This window comes from Channa argus, chromosome 13 (assembly GCF_033026475.1).
Source record: "Channa argus isolate prfri chromosome 13, Channa argus male v1.0, whole genome shotgun sequence".
NCBI classification, from domain to species: Eukaryota; Metazoa; Chordata; class Actinopteri; order Anabantiformes; family Channidae; genus Channa; species Channa argus.
The window spans coordinates 25,934,882-25,957,806 of record NC_090209.1 but is presented as its reverse complement, the minus strand read 5'-3'; the positions used below and the strand labels follow the sequence as shown (position 1 = coordinate 25,957,806).

Here is a 22,925-nt window from a genome sequence, read left to right as displayed (position 1 = left end):
TATTATTATATTATTGTTTACAGCCCTCTTCTAATATAAGCACAGCTTGATGAAAAGATGGCGTCATGGACAGTTGCCTTGGTCCCACGAAGTCTTAGACTTTTTTTTATATGGTTGTGTGTATTAGGCTACTCAAACACAGTTACATATACCAGAGACCTGCGTAATAAAGGACAATCCACCAGACGCAGGCGATGGAAGCACGTTGGTGAAGCTGCAGAAGTTCACATGGCCAATCTCCGCTCTCTGCCCAATAAAATGGACGAGCTGCTACTTCTGAACAGAACAAATATGAACTTTGCACATTCTGCTGTTCTCTGCTTCACTGAAACCTGGCTCGCAGCGTCCATCCTAAATAAGGCACTGCAGCTGCTATCGGGGAAAACGAGAGGAGGCGGAATCTGCTTTCATATCAGTGAAGGTTGGTGGACTGATTTCACGCTGTTAAGATCCAGCAGCCCGAACCTAGAAACTCATTTCATTCTTAGGGAGAGTTTTCCTCATTTGTGCTGGTTGGTGTTCGTGTCCCTCCAAGTGACGAGCTACTGCAATTAGCTGAGAAAATAACCAGTTTAGACTCTTTTGTGAATGTAGCCTGGAGTGTTTTAGAAGCTGCAGCTAAAAACCGGGATGAACTGATTGACACTGCCAGTTTTTTGTGATGACATGTGCCTGCGAACCAAGACCTATCGCACATACAGCAACAACCAGCCACGGTTCACAGCTAAACTCAGACAACTTCACAGGAAGCTTATGGAAGTGGGGACAGACTCCTGTACAGGCCAGAAAACAGATCAAGGTGGCAAAGAGAAAATATGCCACGTCCCACAACAGTGTGCAGAGCCGTGCAGGACATTACCAATTACCTGCTGAGGAAAAAGTGTGAAGGCTGCAGCCCAACACCTTCCTTTCATACAAATTTGATGTTCTTTAACATATTGAGCTGCGAAAAGAATGAAATAATAGCTGAAATTCTGAAAACAGTAAATAGAGACCTTGTTGTTCCACGCGTTCAGAGGAACTTGTTCGACGGGAAAGAAGAACATACATGACACTCACCTTTGGAAACATCCGTCTCTTACAAAACACAAACGGTTGTCGCTCCCTAACAGGTGTCTTCACAGTAGAGGTGATTTCTTAATGTGTTTCACTGGCACTTGAGTCATGGTAACTGTGTAGCAACTGTATTTTCGAGTGAAATCAGTTGTAACTACTGCTTCACAAAGTGCCACTTTCCTGCTCGAATTCTACAGCTACCCAGCTGCTGACAACTTCCCTGTAAGTACCCTCAATATTCTTGGTATAAATCGTCAAAGTTATTAGATACAAATGTTTCTGTCAAGATCGTTGCAGATACTCAACAACTTCATCATCGTCATCTTTTCTTTAAACAAACCAATATGACAAAGTCTGCACTGCAGTGCATTAAACCTAATGATTGACATCCTGTGATGGAAAATTACTGTATATGAAGGACAATTTACTGCAGGACTGTTGGATTAGACTGACTTAGTTTGACCCCATTAAACTTAATGGGTAATCACCCATGTCTAAAACAGCCAAGTCACCACATTGGCCACTCGGCCTGATCATTTAGTAGCACTTTGTTTGTTACAGATCCACTGTACCACTTGGTTTTCTGAAAAGTTTGTGAACTCATAATACTTGTTTTTAAAAAAAACAATACTGGACCATTTTTATGACTGCACATAGTTCAATTTTGTGATATTGAGGATTAGATTTCTTCTAATTGCTAAGTATCTCTGATATTCTCGGTATCAAGATTAAAGTCAGTCTCTATGACAGTGTATTGGTTTTATCATTGTACAAACTTTTTAGGATTATTCTTGATTTTGATTTAGTGTTATATTGAATTATTTCCCACCAAGATCAGTGCAGATCGCTGTCTGTTTATGGAAGAAACAGTACAGAAGTTGGATTTTTACCTTTTTACAGTTGGAATTCCTTTGATAACTGTCACCAATCATTACTGTAAACCAGTAACTTAAAAAAAACTAATTTATTGTAATTTAGCAAGAAATGAACAATTGGTTTATATATTAGTTTATTTGACAGGGACAATGGACTGTCCTAGAAAGCCCCGGAATCAGCGCCAAAGCCACATTTATTCTGTTATGTGTATGACCAGGGCGGCTGTAGCTCAGTTAGTAAGGCAGTTGACCATGGACCACAGGAAAACTAAACATCATAAAAAGCAACAAATTTAGCAACATAATAAAACCATTATTGATCACAAACAAGATACTTGATATTAAGATCTGATTAAAAATTTAATTTCTAAAAGCTAAATTGTATTTGCAATAAAAACACCAATACTGTGCAATTAAAGTGTTGATTTTATAAACTTGTATTTACATTTTTTGGATGACACAATATGCATATAAATGATTGTTATCAATCTTGAAAAAGTTATACTTTTTAAAATATGCAAATGTTTTTATGATTGTTTTTTTTATATATAAATATGTTTTTAGAGCACATTTATAAAAACTATGCAAGTTTTCTTTCCTGCCTATAAAAACTATGTGACTCAGTAAGAGAAATGCAAAAAGTTTGAGTGCAAAAATACTTTAAGCATCTCTTAGTGTGAGGTTTAATTTTTTAAAATGTTTTAGTATAAAACTTATATAAGTTATAAAACTTATAAAAGTATAAAAGTTACATGTTTTTGTCAATATAGTGTCTTGCAAATGAATGAATTTGTTTGGCCAAATGATGACTGGTAGATAGCTGTGTATTACTACAAAACTGTGAACTATGCTTTACATGCAGGAACTTAACAAAATTATAATAATGGAATTAATACAGTAACCAAATTTAGTGATTCAATTCTATAAGAAGGAATAAACTGATTAGCTGGACAATATGGCAGAATTTTCAGGTAGCCAAATTAAGGTCTGTATTTCCTATAGCTCTACTGCGCCACCTGGCAGTTTCAACAAGTGTTGTTCTTCTTTTTTCAGATTCACATCACACCAGAAAGATCATGTCTTACCTGACACCTGTGCAATTTATTGGTGGACAAGGAGGCAGTTACTTTAATTTCACTGGTGAATCCACTGGAGCCACGCTGAAAAAGATATGGGTGTGGGTTGGAGGGTGGCAGGTGAAGGCTATCCAGGTTTGGCTGACCGATGGTCGAAGTCAGCAGTTTGGAAATGCTGCTGGGAATCCTGCTCAGTTTGAGTTTGGAGATGGAGAGCACATTTCCTCACTCTCACTGTGGGGCAACGGAGCTGGAACCCGTCTAGGTGCCATCAAATTCCAGACAAATCGCTCCCGTGAATTCTTCGCACATATGACAGACTGGGGACTGAAAACCGAGTACCCAGCAGACGTCGGTTCTGGAATTTGCTTGGGAGTTCTGGGCAGGGGAGGGTCAGACATAGATAGTTTAGGGTTTGTCTTCATCAACACCATCAAGTCAACTGTGCTGACCCATGTCAACTATCCCACCATGCATCAAATCATTCCACAGGTCGCTACCGAAGAGATCAAATCTCTTAGTTACACAAACAAGTCTGATGTCACTCAGTCGTACACAGTAGAAACCTCTAAAACAATAACCAAGAAATCATCATGGTCTGTGACTAACAAGTTGGAAGCCACCTTCAGTTTAGGGGTGAAAGCAGGAATTCCAGAGGTTGTGGAAGTTTCTGCTGGGTTTAGCTTAACAATGGGCGTACAAAGCTCCTATGGGTTAGAGAATTCAGAAGAGAGGAAGGAGACCTTTTCTTTTCCAGTTCAAGTTCCTCCGAGGAAAACTGTGCTTGTCAATGTCACCATTGGTAGAGCCACCGTGGATCTCCCCTACACTGGCACAGTGGAAATAACCTGCTACAATGACAGTGTTCTGAGGTTCGACACCAAAGGGACCTACAGGGGCCTCACCTACACCAGTGCTAAAACAGTGGTGACTGAAAAATGAATCCTCCAACATCAAGCAATCCACCAAAGATCAACTTTGAAGACAAATACGATTTGTGTGGGATTGATTTATAGATTATTGGTGATTTTATGTTACATTGAGTTTGCTTTTCATATATTGTTAATCAGAACTGAAACAGTAATTACATGTTGTGCCAGGTCATGCAACTGACCTTGATGAGACTTGTACTTGCTTTCTATTATCTTCAATAAATCTCAATTTACTGCAGCTAAGTGTCAGATTTGTTACTAGGAACTCGTGTAGGTCATTTTAGCCACCAGCCAAAAATTACCAACAGATACTTATTACCTCTGGTGACATCTAGTAGCTGTAAGGAAATTAAAACTGACACATAGTATTTAGACCCTGAAGAGATGGTCAGAAGGTTTTTCCCACAAGAGACTGGAGTTTCGAGTCCACTGTGAAACAACAGACATATTGGTCTCCACCAAGAACTTACACAGCTCCCAGCAACTACTGCACAAGGTCAATTTCAGTTGCTTATACAAAACTTAAGGACCATCTGTGACGAGAGGAGAACCTTCCAGAAGAACAATGATCTCTGCAGCATTGTACCAATCAGCCTCAAACTTTGGCTTTGCAAGGTCTTTGTGCAATGCACTTAATATCTGTTCGTCGTTGTCTTTGACCATGGACATAAGTTTGGTCAACAAAGAAAAATGGAAGGAACTGCATCATACTCAAAAACACTTGGGGCTGTAATTAGTGCTAAAGGTGCTTCAACAAGGTATTAAGGAAAGGTGGTAAATACTTTTTTATTTATTCAATATTTTTTTAAAGATACATTTCAAACAAAGTTCTTTCATGCTGTGATTATGTGGATATGTTTGTAGAACTTTGAGAAAAATAATGAATTTCATCCATTTTGGAATAAGGCTGTAACATAACAAAATGTGGGAAAAGGAAATAATAATAATAATAATAATAATAATAATAATAATAATAATAATAATAATAATAATTTCTGGATGCACTGTATATTAGCAAAAAATCTGAAATTGAACAGCTTAAAACATCAAACTATGTATTAGTTAGTTAGTTACACTCTAAGATGTGCACTTAAGGAATTTCGCTCAAAATATTAGATACTTTTCGTGTGCACTCTTATCCTGATAGTCCTTTCGTCTTATCCGTCTGCCTTTCATTTCTGTGGTAGATGAAGTACTCAAAAACTGTACTTTATTATTAGATTTACACAAACAAAAATTCCCTCTAGGACGTTCCCACTGACATTTCTTCTTAAGTAAAAGTACATGATTAATATTTTACTTAAAGTATTAAAAGTAAAAGTAATTGATTAGTTTTCTCAGGATCCCCGACTTCATTTCCTCCCTCAGGACTTTTATTTTGCAGTCACTTCCTGTTTCCTGGTCCCGTCATGTTGTTCCCGCTTTACTATCACGGTTAATCAGTTTCACCTGGCTTCATCATGTTGCTTATATACCTCAAAGGTTTCTTCACCAAGCTGCCAGATTGTTGCTTATCACTGCAACTTTCCAGCCTTCATGAAAATTCTCCTTTGCTGTTTACGGTTCGGACCACGTCACGTTTATTGACCCGACTCTTCCTGCTGGAGTAACTGCTCCCTATTGACTCTCTCTGTTGCCGACCTTGTAATTACGTTACAAGACTCTGAGCATTGCTGAATTCCCGTAAGGAACCAAGTTATCACGGACCCCTGTTACCATGACATCATGAAAGAGACCGTTTGATTCCATGCCCATGTTTAATTCATGCTATGCATTAGAGCCTATTGCTCCATGTGACTTTCTACCTGTGAGACTCAGGCTGGTAAGTAACTACGTGCTTATAAAGAACTTTAATTATTGTACTGAGCGTCACAGTCTTCCTCCGCATTACCTAGTGCACATGTTCACTGAAAGGGGTTTTGGAAGGATTCTGGAGTTCTGTGCGTGGCAGATCCATCACGGCTACATCCCACACACACACTGCCAGGACCACCACTCCACTCCTCAATAATAATAACCTTCTTTAATAAAACTATTAACACTGAGAAGTCGTGTCAAGCACCTTATTGGGTCCAACCCTAAAAACTAGCTCCTTTTTTTGGGGGGGGGGGGCATCAACTCTTTTTGTGGCAGTTTAACCAAAAAAACACAACCCCCTCTGAACCATTGCTTTCTCACATTATAACCTGAAACATCCTATTGCAAAACTGCAAAGACAAATGATAAGGTCATTAAGCTCCATCAATGAGGTCCCATAATGCGATGTTCATCCTTGAGTCCAAGTGATAATTTGTAGCAACGGACAAAAGCAAGAAGTCAGAAAGTGCAAGAGATGGACTAACACACGGGATCTGCTGACAGCAAGATAAATATAGAAAAGCACATTTTAAGGGAGAACACTTGTGTGGGACAATTCTAATGAAATAACACTTTTGTCATGAACGAGTTGTTGGCTGTGACCACAGTTTAGGATGTAGCCCTAAGCAAGCTGCCAAAACCTGTCCTCCCCCTACAATCACAGTCTCACCCCAAAGCACAGACTAGTTCCCCCAAACATAAGCACAAGAACAGACACACAGAAAAGCAGTTTCATCAGAATTCAAGTCAGATGTGTTTCTTTCAGTGAACTCAGCTCTGCAGTTCGTTCCCAGCACAGTCACCACAAGGTGGCAGCAGAGCAAAGTGCAATTAATTGGGACTTTTGAGCGTCTATGTGAGCATGTGTGTGATAGAAAGTAAGAGCCAAAAAGAAAAAGAACGTATGCATGGATGATTGCAAAGACAAATGTGTGTGTTTGTGTGTGTGCCAACCTTGTTTGTAGGCCTGTCAGAGAGTGTGTGTGTGTGTGTGTGGGTGTGTGTGTACTGACAAAGGCTCCATCCAACCATACTGCAGAGGGCTGCTTGTTCCCAGGGACCCTTGGAGCTCCAGGACACCCAGTCTCTCTCCTGCCTCCAGCCCAGACACATCAGCTCCAACACGGACACAGACGCTCAACCCGCTCAACCCCAGTCCTCTTCCAGGAGCTCCATCGCAGCTTCCAGGATTACTAATGGATGGGAAACACACAGCCAAGTTTTAAAGTGGGAATCTTTGGATACTTTGGAGATAGAAGAGAAGAGCTGTTTATTTTCCTTGACTACAACCTTAAAATCTTGCGGATGTCTTAAAGCCGAAACGCTTTCTCTATCATTTGGAAACATTTTGAAACAGGTAGATCTGTAGAAAAAAAATATTTCCTGGAATTCTCAATTTTAGCAAACAAAATATTTACTAATGTTTATTCTTAAGGAACTTGGATTTAGAGCAACATCCAACTAAAAGATTTAGGGAAATTGTTTTGTTCTCCAGTACTGGTACTTTCTGGAAATTCGTTGGAGTTCTGTTCAAAATTTTGTCCTTTAAAGCACAAAAACAACCAAATCTGATTTGAAACAAGTAATTTTTCCCATTTAAGTTCATTGTCATGTCTCCATCTGTCTACCTGTGGCTGTGTCTATACTTGCCGCTGCTGTTCACAGACGCAAACAGCGTCTGGCAACACTATAGGCAGAATAACAAGGATAAACCCCCTTCACCTGTGAAACTGGAGCCCGTTTGGACCACTGAGCAGCTCAATACCCAGAACAACACCTACACCCCTGAGCAGAGCATCCCCCTCCCTGAGATGCTGGATTTAGAAGTGGAGCAGCACCGCCGCCTGGCCAGGGGTGCTGACGAAGAGGAGCAGCAGTCCACCTTCAGCCTGTCGTTTGAGAATGACACAGTGACGGTGCCGCAGGCCACAGTGTTTAACAACTTCACAGAAATTGCAGCAGGGAAGAGTGGTAATGATCATGACGATGTTAACGTCCATGGAAACATCTCCACAAATCACAATGCCCCAGGACTCTTCAACCCTTTCTACCCATTGGCGGAGAGCTCGTATGCTTCCTATGCCATCCTGTTCCTGGCTGGCCTAGTGCTGGCCGTGGGTGTGGTGGGAAACATGGCGGTAATGTGCATCGTTTGGAACAACTACTACATGAGGTCTGCCTGGAACTATCTGCTGGCCAGCATGGCGTTCTGGGATTTTTTGGTTCTGGTGCTCTGCCTTCCCGTGGTGGTCCTCAACCAGCTCTCCAATAGGAGGATCCTGGGTGACATCACCTGCCGCATGGTGCCTTATATGGAGGTGGGTGGGGATTATGTTAAAGAGGTTGATCACATAAAACTGTTCCTTTAGTTTTCTTTTGCTGTTCACGTTCTGTGGTGTTTATTTGCCTTTAGTGCTGAAGGTGGCGACAGATCTCATGGAATGTTAAAAATATAAAAGGTCAATCCTCTGAGGAGTGTAAACATTGATGATGGGGGCAGCAATGGTGGTGGAGTGGTTTGCGCTGCCTCCTCACACCTAGAAGGTCCATAGTTTGAATCCCTAAACGGCTGCGGCCTTTCTGTGTGAAGTTTGCATGTTCTCCCTGCGCTTGCCAGGTGATCTGGTTTCCTCCCAGTCCAAAGATGTTAGATTAGTTGGTGACACTAAATTGCTCGTTCGTGTTAGCGTGAGTGTGAATGAGATGGGCTTCAGTCCCACGCAACCTTGAACAGCATGAGACGTTACAGATAATGGATAGATTCCTTGATGGTGACACTGGAGAAAATGTCAGGAATCATTAGTTCTATTATTATTATTATTTTGTAATTATTAAACATTAATTGATCCCTATGGGGAAATGTATGACACACAGATGCAGATGTAGACTTGATGTGGACAGAAGTAGCTGGGGATCAATTACAATCAGTAATTTAGCAGATGCTTTTATCTATAACAACTTACAAGTAGCAGGCACTAAGGACAACATTGGGTTCAATGTCCTGCCCAGGGACACTTTGACATGTAGCCAATGGGAACCAGGAATCTAACCACTGACCCTGTGGTGTGTGGACGACTGCTCTACTGAGCTACAGCTTCCCCTACAGTTGGTAGACAAGCTGGTGTAACCTGCCCGTGATGGCTGGGTTTGTTTTTTCTCATTCAGATTCTCACAATTCCGGTTTTTGAAAACCCTTGTGGCAGCTCCTCACACCTAGAAGGACGATCTTAGGAGTCTGGTGAGCTGCTACCAACTGTTGATCTGCAAAGTCACATGAACAGTTGCAGAGTTGCAATTGTCCTTAGTGTCTGTGATTTGAACTTTATTGTCACAAAAGCAATATTTCTAAGTTGATCAAACACAGTCATGATCTTTGTTAAACACATTTAACTTACAATGTGATGGTGGAAAAAGTCAAACTAACTGTTTTAATAGCTGTTTGAACCACCTCTGTAACCTCAAACAACCATTTCCGGTAGCTGTGGATTAGAGCAGCACAAAGATCAGGAGGGATTTTCTACCATCTTTATACAACTGCTACAGCTCAGCTATATTCTTGAGGTCTTGAGGCACATGAGGTGATTCCACAGCATTTTTATTGGTCTGAAGACTCCAAAAAGTGGATTTTCTTTCACCAAATCCAAACGTTATTGGACTTATTTTAGCATTTGGGGTCATTGTCCTGTGGATTCACTCAGACTCTTCTCAGCACCAGCGTGCAGACAGCCATCCTGACATTATCCTGCAAACCTCGATCCAATGCCCTGACACTTATCGAGGAGTTTTCCCTTCCACAATAGCAAGTGGTCAGGTCCAGAAGCAGCAAAGAAGCCCAGATGATGCTTTGCTTCAATGTACTTCACTGTTAGGATGATGTCTGTTGGCACAGACATTTCATCTCATATTCTCAGCAGTGCTGTTAGGTGTCTGGGTGGTCTTTGTTCTGCCACAGTTTTTACTGTGCCGGATGCCCTCCCTGACGCAACCCTCCCCAATTTCTACCGGCACTGCATCGCTGGGGAGGGGTTCAGGGTCTTGCCCAGGGACACTTCGACATATAGCCAGGGCCGGGGATCGAACCACTCACCCTGTGGTCCGTAAGCAACTGCCTTTACCAACTGAGCTATAGCCGCCCCCTTGTGTTAACAAACTCCAATAAATCCTTCAAATGATTAGCTGTTACTCTACGGTTCTTTGTTACCTCGTTGATCATTCTGCATTTTGCCTTTGAAGGGGACTTACTTGTATGGACAGTACCGAATCATCTTCATTTATAGCAATAAGTCTAACTGTGGACCGATGAATATCTAGTGTCTTCAACATTACTCTGACACCGTTGGACTGCTTTCTTAGATCAAGGTAACTGTGGTTTAGACCTGATTGGACTCCAGTTGGTGTTCTTTTTTTTTTTCTTGCCACAGTATTTGGTCTCAGTAAGTTTTTTTTTTTTATAAATGGTGTGTAATTGTAGACACTTGAGTTTGGAATCTAACTGCTTTTTACTAAGAGTTTCCATGGGAACCTGTTACACTGTCCTCTGGAATGTCCTGCTGCTGCTTTCATGGCCTGACAGGAACAAATTTGGGGTGAAAATGTGTTTGTATGATTTGTAACCCAACCTCCGGTGGCACCGTGTTTCAGTCCAGCTCAACAAAATAAATGTTTAATATTATGTTTTTGCTGTTTTTTTGCTTTAAGTCTCTTTTACATGGTCGAGATTTCTCACACTGCTTCTAGCTTCAGGTTGGTGTTAAACTAGGCTCAACAAATATTAATACTGTGACTGGTTGGTGGACACTACTTCAATGTTTTCTCTCTTTTGAATACTATGCTAAATTGAATTGCAGTGTATTCTCACTGGTCACTTCATTAAGTGCAGCTGTACAATCTATTACAGCAGCTCCATCATAAATCTGACTTTTACAAGGTCATAATTTCTTAGTTTTGAAGTTGAAAGATGATCATTCTACTACGTGTATATTAGTGAGGTCATAGTGGGTGGAGGAGTCTTACTGGAGTTACATTAAAGTGGTTCTACTGTTTTGACACCCTCATTCAGGGTCAACACGGCGGCCAAAACATTGGAACCACCTCTTAATTTAATGCACTCTAGTACGAATCCACCACCCACTATGACCTGAATAATAAACATATAGAATTATAAGCTGTCTTAGCATTATCTTTAGTTTAATTTAGGGCAATAAAGAAATTACAGCCTTTTGATTATTCATTAGCAGCACAGGTCTCATATTTAAAAAACATTTTAATAAGTGCCTTACTGTATGTATGTGACACTGAGGTTGTGCTCCTTTCCGTATCTCCGCAGGTTGTGTCTCTAGGCATCACCTCCTTCACTCTGTGTGCTCTGGGCATTGATCGTTTCCACGCTGCCACTTCCTCCTCCCAGCCAAAGGCTCGGCAGGTAGAACGTTGCCGCTCGGTGCTGATGAAGCTCCTGCTGGTGTGGCTTGCTTCTCTGCTGCTTTCCAGCCCTGAAATCTTCCTGTGGCAGCTCAGCCAGTCTGTGTCCCCATCTACCGGACGGCTGGTCGACTCCTGTACCATCACCCCCTCCTCTCCTCTGTCCCTCTACCTGCCCGACTCCCTCCACTCTCTGCTGCTCAGGTATCACCAGGTGAGAAGATACACAGTATCGGAACGAAACAACAAGAAAATATGAACGGCCTCAAAAATACATGAAATTCAGTTATGGGTTGATCATTTCTCACCTTAAACATGGAAATAGAAAGCAAATCCCTCTGCTTTTTTAGCTTCAGAGCTGTTTTGTTTATTGTACTGTGAAACATTACACGAATACAAATCAATCGCTAAATTCGGTTGTCACATTATTCATTTAGACAGAACCATCTGCAGTTTCACAGCACATTAGAAGATGTGCATCAAGACACTAGAATATGTAGGATATGCAGATCCATGAGATGATATTTTCAACTGCTTTTCTTGAGGACTGGGAAAATAGACACTGGTGTCCTCGTGCGGTGACTTGAATCGTTGCAGATTAAAATGTCAAGACATGCTACTGTGTGGATATACTTAATTGCTTTGGGCCATAAAAAATTACTTTTCTATACTACACCACAAATATTAATGTGTATTGATGTGATATCAACTTATTCCTGTAAAAACTCAGGTTTTATGGTTTCTACCTGTTCGTGTTTCAGGGTCGCATGTGGTGGTGTTTCGGCTGCTACTTCTGCCTTCCCATCCTCTTCACCCTCCTCTGCCAGATGGCCACCCGCAATGTTAACAGCGACTCAACCGCTGCACAGAAACAGCGTAACCACGATGACCGCTCCTCCAATCAGAAGCGCCAGCAGCACGAGGCAGTGGAGCGGCAGCTGAACTGCACTCTCTTAGCGTTAGCTGTGGTGTACGGTGTCTGTGGTCTGCCCGAACACATCTGCAACATCACACTGGCCTACATGCACATCAGTGTCTCTGAGGACACGGCCGCTATGCTGGCGCTGTTACATCACTTTCTCTTGTTCTTCAAGGCGTCAGTGACACCTGTGCTGCTCCTGTGTCTCTGTAAGGTAGGTCAGACAATTAAAAGTAGACAAAACAGCTCTGAACACTCGACACAAATTAGTTCCTGTACTTGTTCTGGTACTTTTTGACATTGTTGACCACCCCATTTTAAATGAGCAGCTGCGGTGTTCAGTCAGGCTCTCATCAATTCAAAGGATCACATCCGGAGCCTCGCAAGGTTCATTGCTGGGCCACATTTCGTTTATACATGTCTCCAAATGACTGTATTATCAGGACTCACTTACACAAGTACCTGCCATATGCAGATGACACAGTACTATGTTGCTATTCAATGATTTCAGTCAAGTAGTCAAGTGTCTTTGTGTCTCAGGCTCTCGGTCAGGGCTTCATGGACTGCTGCTGCTGCTGCTGTCAGGAGTGTCAGCCGAACACAGCTCAAAGCTCACCAGGCTCCACCCAGGCCAAACTGAAGGCATCCAATGAGACCTCCATCTTCTTCGACAAGGCTAAAGACACATCGGCCATCTTGTCCATCTCCAGTTAGAGCCATTGGTTCACTCTTTAACCTCCCAGTCATTGTTTCCTTCTACATCATCAATCCTGTCCATTCATCTTTTCATTAATACTTTTCTCGAGTTCCCTTTCTTCTCCCTCCACCTATTTCCTCCCCCTTTATTCTTCCTCACCTTCTGCATCTCCTCTCCACTTTCCCTCTGTTTTTAAAGAATACACCCGGCTGGATAATGATCTTTGGTCATCTTATTTTCTGTCCATTCTTCCAGTCTACGCTTCCTCTATGGACACATTACTTACCAGCTTCCTCTTTGTGCAGGAAGTGAGGTTTAATCTATAGTGAGATTGCTGTTCTTGCACAACCAGCTGTTGTAAAAGCAGTACTCTGCCAATGCACTCTTCTCTCCAAAATGTCTGGTGTAATCTTTGTGTAATATGATGGAACAATTGAAGCTGCAGAATAGACAGAAATAAATGCTGTGAAGCTGAAGTTTAAAAGTGTTTTTATGGAAAAGCAGAAGCCGGTTATATGCATGGTTTGCTTCTTTGAGAACCTAAAAAACATTTGCTGCTGTTATTGGATGATCGATCAGAAGAGGAGTTGGTGTAGGGCTGGTTTTTAGTGTGGAATAAAATCAAATAGGAACACTGCAATCAACTCCCTGCATTTATTTGTATTATTATGTGTTTAGTTTCATTAAATTGGGCAGTTTTAACATATTGGTGTTCCGGTCTTATTGTGACTCCAAAGCAGCCTTTTATTTAAGAATTGTTCCCACACGTGGCAGAGAAACCACAAATAGAAGAAGAATTTAATGCCTGTATGAAAAGAAATAATTGTGGTCCCGAAAGAGCTCTGCTTCTTGTAGTTCTTGGAGATGTTTCACCTCTCATCCAAAAACCTTTATCAATTCTGATTAACTGGCTCGGAGAAGCAGGCCTATAAGCTCTGTTGAGTGGCTCGGTTGTTGGCACCTCGATGGTCACCTAGGGGTTGTTTATCCACATGTTCATCCAGGCATGTTTTCATGTGTGTTGTTGGAGTCACATATGTGTAAAGGACTGTGGAGCTGAGCCAGGGGTGATGCAAGGACTGCACTGTGTTTGATAAGTGGTGTCATTGACAAATGGGTCGATTACTTAACAGTCAAAATAACGGTCTTCTTCCCTGTCGAGAATGTAGACATTGGCGTCTTCAAAGGATCCACCCGTCTTTTAAGCTGCAGATGGACTGCCGAGTCTTGTCCCTAGGAGTCTGCTCTCTTGTGTTGTGCCATGCACTTGTGAAGTGGACGTATCACCGACGTACTAATCTGTAGTTCCTTGTTGTACCGGTACTGCTCTGTTCAGGTGTTTTGTCCAGGGGGTGAACAAGTTTTTGCCTCAGCGTAGTATGTGCTTTGAAAATACATGAAGGTTGTAGTTATTGAAGATTCTCCCGAGTTTCTTAGATGCTCCAACAACGTATGGAATGACAGTGCTCCCTTGTTGTTCTTGTCTCTTATGTCTGTTGTGGATGGGCTGCTACTGGGTTCTATTTATGGATTTAACAAAGGCCCAGTTTGGGTAGCTGTGGGTTTTGAAGGCTTCTGAGCACTCGCAGTTTGTGCTCCAGAGGGTGGTGCAGCTCAATTTGGATGCCTTCATATGTCTGCCTCTGTAAAGCAGTTGGTTAGAACTGATGTAACCTTTGGGATGTGAGGTGAAATGCCTTCAAGAACTACAAGCAGAAGTTCAGCTGCCAGCGAACAGCACCTATGGGAAAACACATGACCTGGAGGCCCGAGGATCTTCACAGATGGAAATCTTTGCAGGTTTAAAAGTAATTTCTATGACACCTGTTTCTGTAACCATCTGGTGCTTCATTACGCCACGAATCCAGTCCCATAATGACAAATATCTCTAAAAATAAAGACAGTGGGGAAGGCAGGAGAGGACATTTCAACCGGACTCAAACCCTTTCAGTTTTGAAGTGGTCTCCTTGTATAGAAAATATAAACTGTGTAGATAATTGCATATTAATATGTATTTAGTGCATTGCAAATCCAAACTAGAACAATGTGAAAGAAAACAGAACATAGCACAGTTTAATTATGGATGTGTGACTAACAACTCTTTAAATTAAAACAGTAAATTTCTTATGTCACCACAGTGTCTATCTACTATATGCATTTGTCATTGTGTGTGTGAGTGTGTGTGTGTGTGTGTGTGTGTGTGTGTGTGTGTGTGTGAGATAAGATGTGTCACAGCCAACTGTGCCTTAGTGTCTCCTTATCACTCAGCCCCGGACTGTTTAACCACAAAAGACTCAACAACCAGTAGGAACTAGTCCGTCTAACTTTGCTTTCACATTCAAGCTGCTGCTCCAAGAGAAAACTGGAGCTGTGCATCTGTTTGATAGAAGGGTTTTTACAATCAAGGATGGAAGTTTCAGTGGGTACAAAACATATTCAGCATTTTTCACATGTTGCTGTTGTTATTTGTGCAACTTTAGGCTTCAGGAACAAATTGTCATGCTTCAGCTCCTCCTCTTCATCTTTGGATTTATGCATATTGCACTGATGATGACGTTTAGGAACACATCTGTTATGGAGAACGAATTCAATCATACATAAAGGTAAAACTAGGGGCTTTGTGAAACCTCACAGCCTTAAAGTAAAGTTTGGAAGTAACTTTTACTTTTGTGCCACAAATGAACAGTACGTTTACTTCTGTTCTGTTGCAGGTTAACAATAGGCTACATGGGTTAAGATTGTTTCATTCTCCACACGTTAGAAAACATACGTACTTTTTAAAAAGTGTCAGTAAATGAGTTAAGCTCTGCCTCTCGTGCCTGCGTGGGGTTGGTGAGCTCATTCATTCATCTACAAGGGAGTTTATCTCAGTGCACAACAATCTATGTTTCAGGGCAGTATAAGAAGGACGTGTTTGTCTGGATAATAGCAGCCTTGGATTAAATGTGACTGCATAGAAACAGATGAGTAGAAATAACCTGGTAAGGTAAGACAGCCCAGTTTGATTGTGTGTTGGTATTAATGGCAGGTCTGCTGTTATGATCAAGGATGACAAATCCTGAATAAAGTATAATTTATAAATCTCAGTGTGTCGTTTCATAGCTGTGGCTTCTTTTAGATATGACACGAAACATCAAACATGGTTCAAATGATGAATCGAAACATAACAATCAATCGTAAACTTGTACAGTGACGCAGCACGAAAAGAACTCATCAGAAGAGCTCGTCCACAGAGGACTTGTTGCTTTATAATGTGAAGGCTGTACTTCTTTCATCAGAGTCCATTACTGAAATGTCACCAGTATGTTTTAAAATGTGTTCAGCAAAATAGTTTTTACACTACACTGAGGCTACTTCCGTGTTTGTCGAGTTCGGCTGTAGATATATGTCGTCCTCCATGGTAACCTGCACAAACGGCGCTAGAAAAACTCATCCTAATGAAACACAACTGTTCTTATTTTAAGGTGTGCACACACTAATACAATTAATCATGAATTCTATTTTGAATTTCTGCTAATAAAGCCCAGTAAATATCACTGCACCCTTCGTTATTTATCATGTTGCAAAAATAATTTGTTTCTTTTAAAATGCAAATAAAACAGCCTGGCAAAAAAACCCCACCACCATTAGCTTTAGTTATAAGATTAATTTGCCCGATTCTCTTCTATTTTTGGCCAAAACCCTTGAACGTGTTCCACTCTCAGATTTCCTTTATCAGAACAACCACCTTGATGTGAAGCCTTCTGGCTTTAACACTACTCGCTCCACAGATGTGATATGATGCTGGAATCCCTCCTGCCTGCAAAAGCTGTGGGTCAGTAATCGATTTATCAGCATTGTTAGATACTTCCAGATCCTCCGGTACAGTTCTGGCCTGGCTCAGGTCTTGGAAGATCTGGGACCTGCTATCCTGGCAGGGGCAGAATTCATTATCAATTTAAACAGGCAAATAGGAAACAGTTCACCTTTTCTTGCCACTACAGGTTTTGCTGCTAAAATACTCTAAAAGACACTAAAATACTTTTGATACTTCTACTTTTCTACAAACCTTTTCTCTCAAATGTTACATGTTGACCAACACCTAGCGCTTGACAAAAAAAAACTAATGGAAACACAGTCTTATACTAGCAAAGATTATTTAAAGAAGGTAACAATCTTTAAATCGTGATTTTAATGGACTCAGATATTGGCTTCAGCAGCCAAAACAAGACAAAAAAACTAAAAAAACTTATGAGGTAAATCACACAACATAAATAACCGTTTTGTGTTGAAGGACGATTGTGAGAAACTTTTTTTTGGTGTAAGGAATCCTTACTCCTCTCTGAGAACACTGAGCAGGATTTCCCTTTAGCAGAGCTGCTGCACTGCATATCAATGACCTCACTACTGTCCTGTTACCATGAGACACCAGCCCAAATTCACAAGCGAGAAAAACCAGTAATGGACACACACACACACTCACACAGACCTCTGCTAATTTAGAAAATCAAACAGCTTTGGCCGGTTACCTCTGACAACCATTGAAGGGGTTTTACAAATTTAAAGGGGAGTTAGGAAATGATACTTGCTGCCATTGAGAGGGACAAACCATCAGAGACAGAAATAAGACACCATGACAGAAGTATCAGTAGTAACAGTATCTGTTCTTACAAGTCTTTGCAACAATGTTTATATGGAACTTTGATAATTGACCAGTGAACAGCGGAGGAAAACTGGTCACAGCATCCACTGGGAGGTGGTGTCTCTCTCACTCTATCTCCCACACACACACACACACACCTGGAAGCTTCCCACAACCTCTGTCTGACCTGTGGCCTGTAATTAGGTTCACTGGTGCAGTGGGATTAGTGCCTTTCTCATGAGCACCACAGTGGTGTCGTTGATTCAGAGAAGGAGGTGGCACCTGTGAGCAGGGACCGGAGCTTTACCATCTTGCAGGCTGGTGTAGGGAGGTGCACAGTGGTCCTGAACACAGAGAACCAGCCTATGAGGCCTTGAAGTGATCAGTCACAGACTCCCCAGGACAATTGAAGAAGGACAAAGCCATAGACTGACCTCTACTCCACTTCCTATTCCCAGGAGATGCATTCATGGAATCCTTAAAATACACAATAATGGAGCTCCACTCACACATCTGGCAACTTACCTGCTGGTTTGGAAAACTGCCCACGCAGTCTTAAAATGTCACATCACTTTTCACATGCATCCCCACATCTGAAATAGTTAAGAATGTGAGGAAACAGCTACTGCAACACAGCATCTGTCGCAGCCCAGAGCACATCTGCCTGACTTCTACTTATTCAATTCAATTCAACTTTATTTATATAGCGCCAATTCACAACAAAGTCATATCAGGGCACTTTACAGAATAAAGTCAAGATTATAAAGATATATAAAGAGAACCCAACAATTCCCCCTGGAGCAAGCCATAGGCAACAGTGGAGAGGAAAAACTCCCTTTAACGGAAGAAACCTCCAGCAGAACCAGGCTCAGGGTGGACGGCCATCTGCCTCGACCGGTTGGGGTGTGTGGAAAGTGAAGAGAGAGAAAAGAAAAGAGCAACAAAAGCAACAACAGAACATCGGGCAGATTGGTAGGATCAGTAGCTTCACGCTGGAAGACACACAGCTTCAAAGCCGGGGGACACCTGCAGAAAGGGACAGAGAGAGGGGGACAGAGGAGGACAAAGACAACTACGGGAGAGAACACACAGAGTTAATGACATACAGTGGTGAGAATTGCGGGGTGAGAGGAGAGGAGAGATGGTCAAGAGGAGGAAAGGAGCTCAGTGCATTGGGGGGTGGGTCCCCCAGCAGTCTAAGCCTATGGCAGCATAACTATAACTAACTATATGCTTTATTAAAAAGGAAGGTTTTGAGCCTAGACTTAAAAGTAGAGAGGGTGTCTGCTTCCCGAATCTGAACTGGGAGCTGGTTCCACAAGAGAGGAGCTTGATAGCTAAAAAATTAAATTCTATTCTACATTTAATGGGAAGCCAATGGAGAGAAGCTAGTGAAGGTGAAATATGATCTCTCTTGCTAGTTCCAGTCAGCACTCTTGCTGCAGCATTTTGGATTAGTTGCAGGCTCTTTAGGGAGTTACTGGGGCATCCTGAAAGTAGGGAATTACAGTAGTCCAACCTAGAGGTAACAAATGCATGGACCAGTTTTTCGGCATCACTTTGAGACAGGATGCTCCTAATTTTGGCAATGTTCCGTAGGTGGAAGAAGGCTGTTCTAGAGATTTGTTTTATATGTGAGTTAAAGGACAAATCCTGATCAAAAATAACTCCAAGGTTCCTTGCAGTAGTACTGGAGGCCAGACTTATGCCATCTAGTGTAACAATATGGTTGGACATCATATCTCTGAGATTTTTGGGCCCAAATACTATGACTTCAGTTTTGTCTGAGTTTAAAAGTAAAAAATTGTGGGACATCCAGGCCTTTATGTCTTGTAGGCTTGAAGCTTTATTAACTGATTATTTTCATCTGGTTCCATAGATAAATATAGCTGGGTATCATCAGCATAGCAGTGGAAATTTATGGAGTGTTTTCTAATAATGTTGCCTAAAGGAGACATATATAAAGTAAAAAGTATTGGTCCTAACACAGAGCCTTGTGGAACTCCATAGCTAACCTTTGTGTGCATGGAGGATTCATCATTAACATGAACAAATTGAAATCTATCAGATAAGATTTAAACCAACCTAGTTCAGTTCCTGTAATTCCAATTTCATGTTCCAGTCTCTGTAATAAAATGTTATGATCAATGGTATCAAATGCAGCACTAAGATCTAAAAGAACAAGTATAGAGATGAGTCCGTTATCTGAGGCCATGAGAAGATCGTTGGTGACTTTTACCAGTGCTGTTTCTGTACTATGATGAACTCTAAATCCTGACTGAAAGTCTTCATACAAATTATTCCTATGAAGGTGATCACATAATTGTTTTGCGACTACTTTTTCAATTATTTTAGAAATAAAGGGGAGATTAGATATTGGTCTGTAATTGGCTAAAACACCTGGGTCAAGACAGGGTTTTTTAAGTAGTGGTTTAATTACAGCTACCTTATAGGCCTGTGGTACATAGCCTGTTTCTAAAGATAGATTGATGATATCTAATATGAACGTATCTATTAAGGGTAAAGCTTCCTTGAGCAGCTTAGTTGGAATAGGGTCTAGCAGACAGGTTGTTGGTTTAGATGAGGTAATAATTGAAGTTAGCTCAGAGAGATCTATGGGTAAAAAGCAGTCTAACAGGGAGTGGGGCCTTATCGATGACTCTAGCACTGTTGTACATGAAGATCTATCTGTAATTTTTGGGGGGAGGATCTGGTGAATACTTTCTCTAATAGCTACAATTTTATTCATAAAGAAAGTCATGAAGTCATTGCTGCTCAGAGTTAAGGGAAAACTAGGCTCAACAGAACTATGGCTCTTAGTCAGCCTGGCTACAGTGCTGAACAGAAACCGGGGGTTGTTCTTGTTTTCTTCTATTAATGATGAATAATATGCTGTTCTGGCATCACTGAGAGCTTTTTTGTACGTTTTTAAACTATTTTTCCAGGCTAAATGAGATTCTTCTAACTTTCTGGAACGCCACTTCCTTTCTAACTTTTGTGTTTCCTGTTTTAAGTTGCGTGTTTGTGAACTATACCATGGAGATCGCCTCTGCTGATTTACTGCCTTCTTTTTTAGAGGGGCAACACTATCGAGTATTGTACGTAGTGAGGCGGCAGAATTGTCAACAAGATAATCTACTTGTGCAGAAGTAACATTAAGGAGACTACTTTCCATTGTATTAACATATGGTGAAGCAAATGATGAAGAAATAATTTCTTTAAATTTGTTGACAGCTTTTTCACTTAAGCATCTGCTATAGTGGAATTTTTCCCTAACTGCTATATAGTCCGTTATTGTAAATTCAAATGTTATTAAAAAATGGTCAGACAGAAGAGAGTCGTGAGGAAATATGGTTAAATTATCCGTTTCAATTCCATACGTAAGGACAAGGTCTAACGTGTGACTAAAACAGTGAGTGGGTTTATTTACATTTTGGGAAAAACCAATTGAATCTAATAATGAATTAAACGCAGTGCTCAGGCAGTTACTGTCAGCATCTACATGAATGTTAAAGTCACCCACTATAATGACTTTATCTGTACTAAGCACTAAATCAGATAGAAAATCAGAAAATTCTATCAAAAACTCTGAATAAGGGACTGGAGGACGGTACACGATAACAAATAATAGTGGTTTTTGAGTTTTCCAGTTTGGGTGTGAAAGGCTAAGAGTAAGACTCTCAAATGAGTTATAACTATGTTTAGGTCTAGGAATTATTGATAAGCTAGAATGGAAGATTGCTGCAACTCCTCCACCTCGGCCTGTGCTTCTAGGAACATGATAATTAATATGACTTGGGGGGGTTGACTCATTTAGACTGACATATTCTTCCTGCTGCAACCAAGTTTCAGTGAGACAAAATAAATCGAATTGATGATCACTTATTAAGTCATTTACTAACAGAGATTTAGAAGAGAGAGATCTGATATTTAATAATCCACATTTAATAGTTTTGGGGTTTTGTTCTGTAAGAGGAGTAGTCTTAACTTTTATTAGGTTATTATGATTAACTCCTCTTGTTGTCATATTTACTTTATGTAATTTAGGTTGGGGAACAGACACAGTCTCTATAGGTATGTGGGAGTTGTGGGGGGGTGACGGTTGTAAGGACACTGCAGAGAGGCGTGTAGGACTGGATCTCTGCATCCTAGGCTCAACTCTGGATTGTCATACTTTTGGTTGTTTAATAAAACCAGCCATATTTCTGGATAAGAAAGCTGCACCATCTAAATTAGGATGGATGCCATCTCTCCTAATCAGCCCAGGTTTTCCCCAAAAACGTTTCCAATTGTCTATGTAGCCCACATCGTTTGCTGGACACCACCTAGACAGCCAGCGGTTGAATGACGACATGCGGGTGTACATGTCGTCACTGGTCAGATTTGACAGGGGACCAGAGAAAATTACGGAGTCCTACATTGTTTTTGCAAAGTTACACACCGATTCAACATTCATTTTAGTGACCTCCGATTTGCGTAATCGGGCGTCATTAACTCCCACGTGAATAATAATATTACTGTATTTACGTTTATCCTTAGCCAGGAGTTTCAAATATGATTCAACGTCGCCCGCTCTGGCCCCAGGAAGACATTTGACTACGGCCGCTGGAGTCTCTAACTTCACGTTTCTGACTATGGAGCTGCCAATTACCAGAGTTGATGTGAATGACAAATGGCTGCATATAAAGCACTTTTATTCAAAGCACTTTACACTGTTGCTTCTCACCCATTCAGACACACACACACACACCAACCATGCAAGATGCTCGCCCTGCAGGAGCAACTGGTGAAAGTATTCACCAGATCCTCCCCCCAAAAATTACAGATAGATCTTCATGTACAGCAGTGCTAGAATCATGGATAAGGCCCCACTCCCTGTTAGACTGCTTTTTACCCATAGATCTCTCTGAGCTAACTTCAATTATTACCTCATCTAAACCAACAACCTGTCTGCTAGACCCTATTCCAACTAAGCTGCTCAAGGAAGCTTTACCCTTAATAGATACGTTCATATTAGATATCATCAATCTATCTTTAGAAACAGGCTATGTACCACAGGCCTATAAGGTAGCTGTAATTAAACCACTACTTAAAAAACCCTGTCTTGACCCAGGTGTTTTAGCCAATTACAGACCAATATCTAATCTCCCCTTTATTTCTAAAATAATTGAAAAAGTAGTCGCAAAACAATTATGTGATCACCTCCATAGGAATAATTTGTATGAAGAGTTTCAGTCAGGATTTAGAGTTCATCATAGTACAGAAACAGCACTGGTAAAAGTCACCAACGATCTTCTCATGGCCTCAGATAATGGACTCATCTCTATACTTGTTCTGTTAGATCTTAGTGCCGCATTTGATACCATTGATCATAACATTTTATTACAGAGACTGGAACATGAAATTGGAATTACAGGAACTGAACTAGGTTGGTTTAAATCTTATCTGATAGATTTCAATTTGTTCATGTT

General features: G+C 41.1%; 2 protein-coding genes across 2 annotated transcripts; both read left to right on the top strand.

Moving 5' to 3' along the window:
* The first annotated feature begins 1,118 nt into the window (after positions 1 to 1,118).
* Positions 1,119 to 4,177, top strand: LOC137139643 (aerolysin-like protein). The gene is made up of 2 exons (XM_067527182.1): positions 1,119 to 1,278; positions 2,985 to 4,177. Exon 2 carries the CDS (start codon positions 3,008 to 3,010, stop codon positions 3,947 to 3,949), a length of 942 nt encoding a protein of 313 aa, XP_067383283.1. The 5' UTR covers positions 1,119 to 1,278; positions 2,985 to 3,007; the 3' UTR covers positions 3,950 to 4,177.
* A 2,629-nt stretch (positions 4,178 to 6,806) lies between these two features.
* LOC137139642 (G-protein coupled receptor 37-like 1) lies at positions 6,807 to 15,919 on the top strand. Its single transcript, XM_067527181.1, has 4 exons — positions 6,807 to 8,114; positions 11,123 to 11,431; positions 11,979 to 12,350; positions 12,677 to 15,919. Exons 1-4 carry the CDS (start codon positions 7,407 to 7,409, stop codon positions 12,848 to 12,850), a joined length of 1,563 nt encoding a protein of 520 aa, XP_067383282.1. The 5' UTR covers positions 6,807 to 7,406; the 3' UTR covers positions 12,851 to 15,919.
* Positions 15,920 to 22,925: the final 7,006 nt, after the last annotated feature.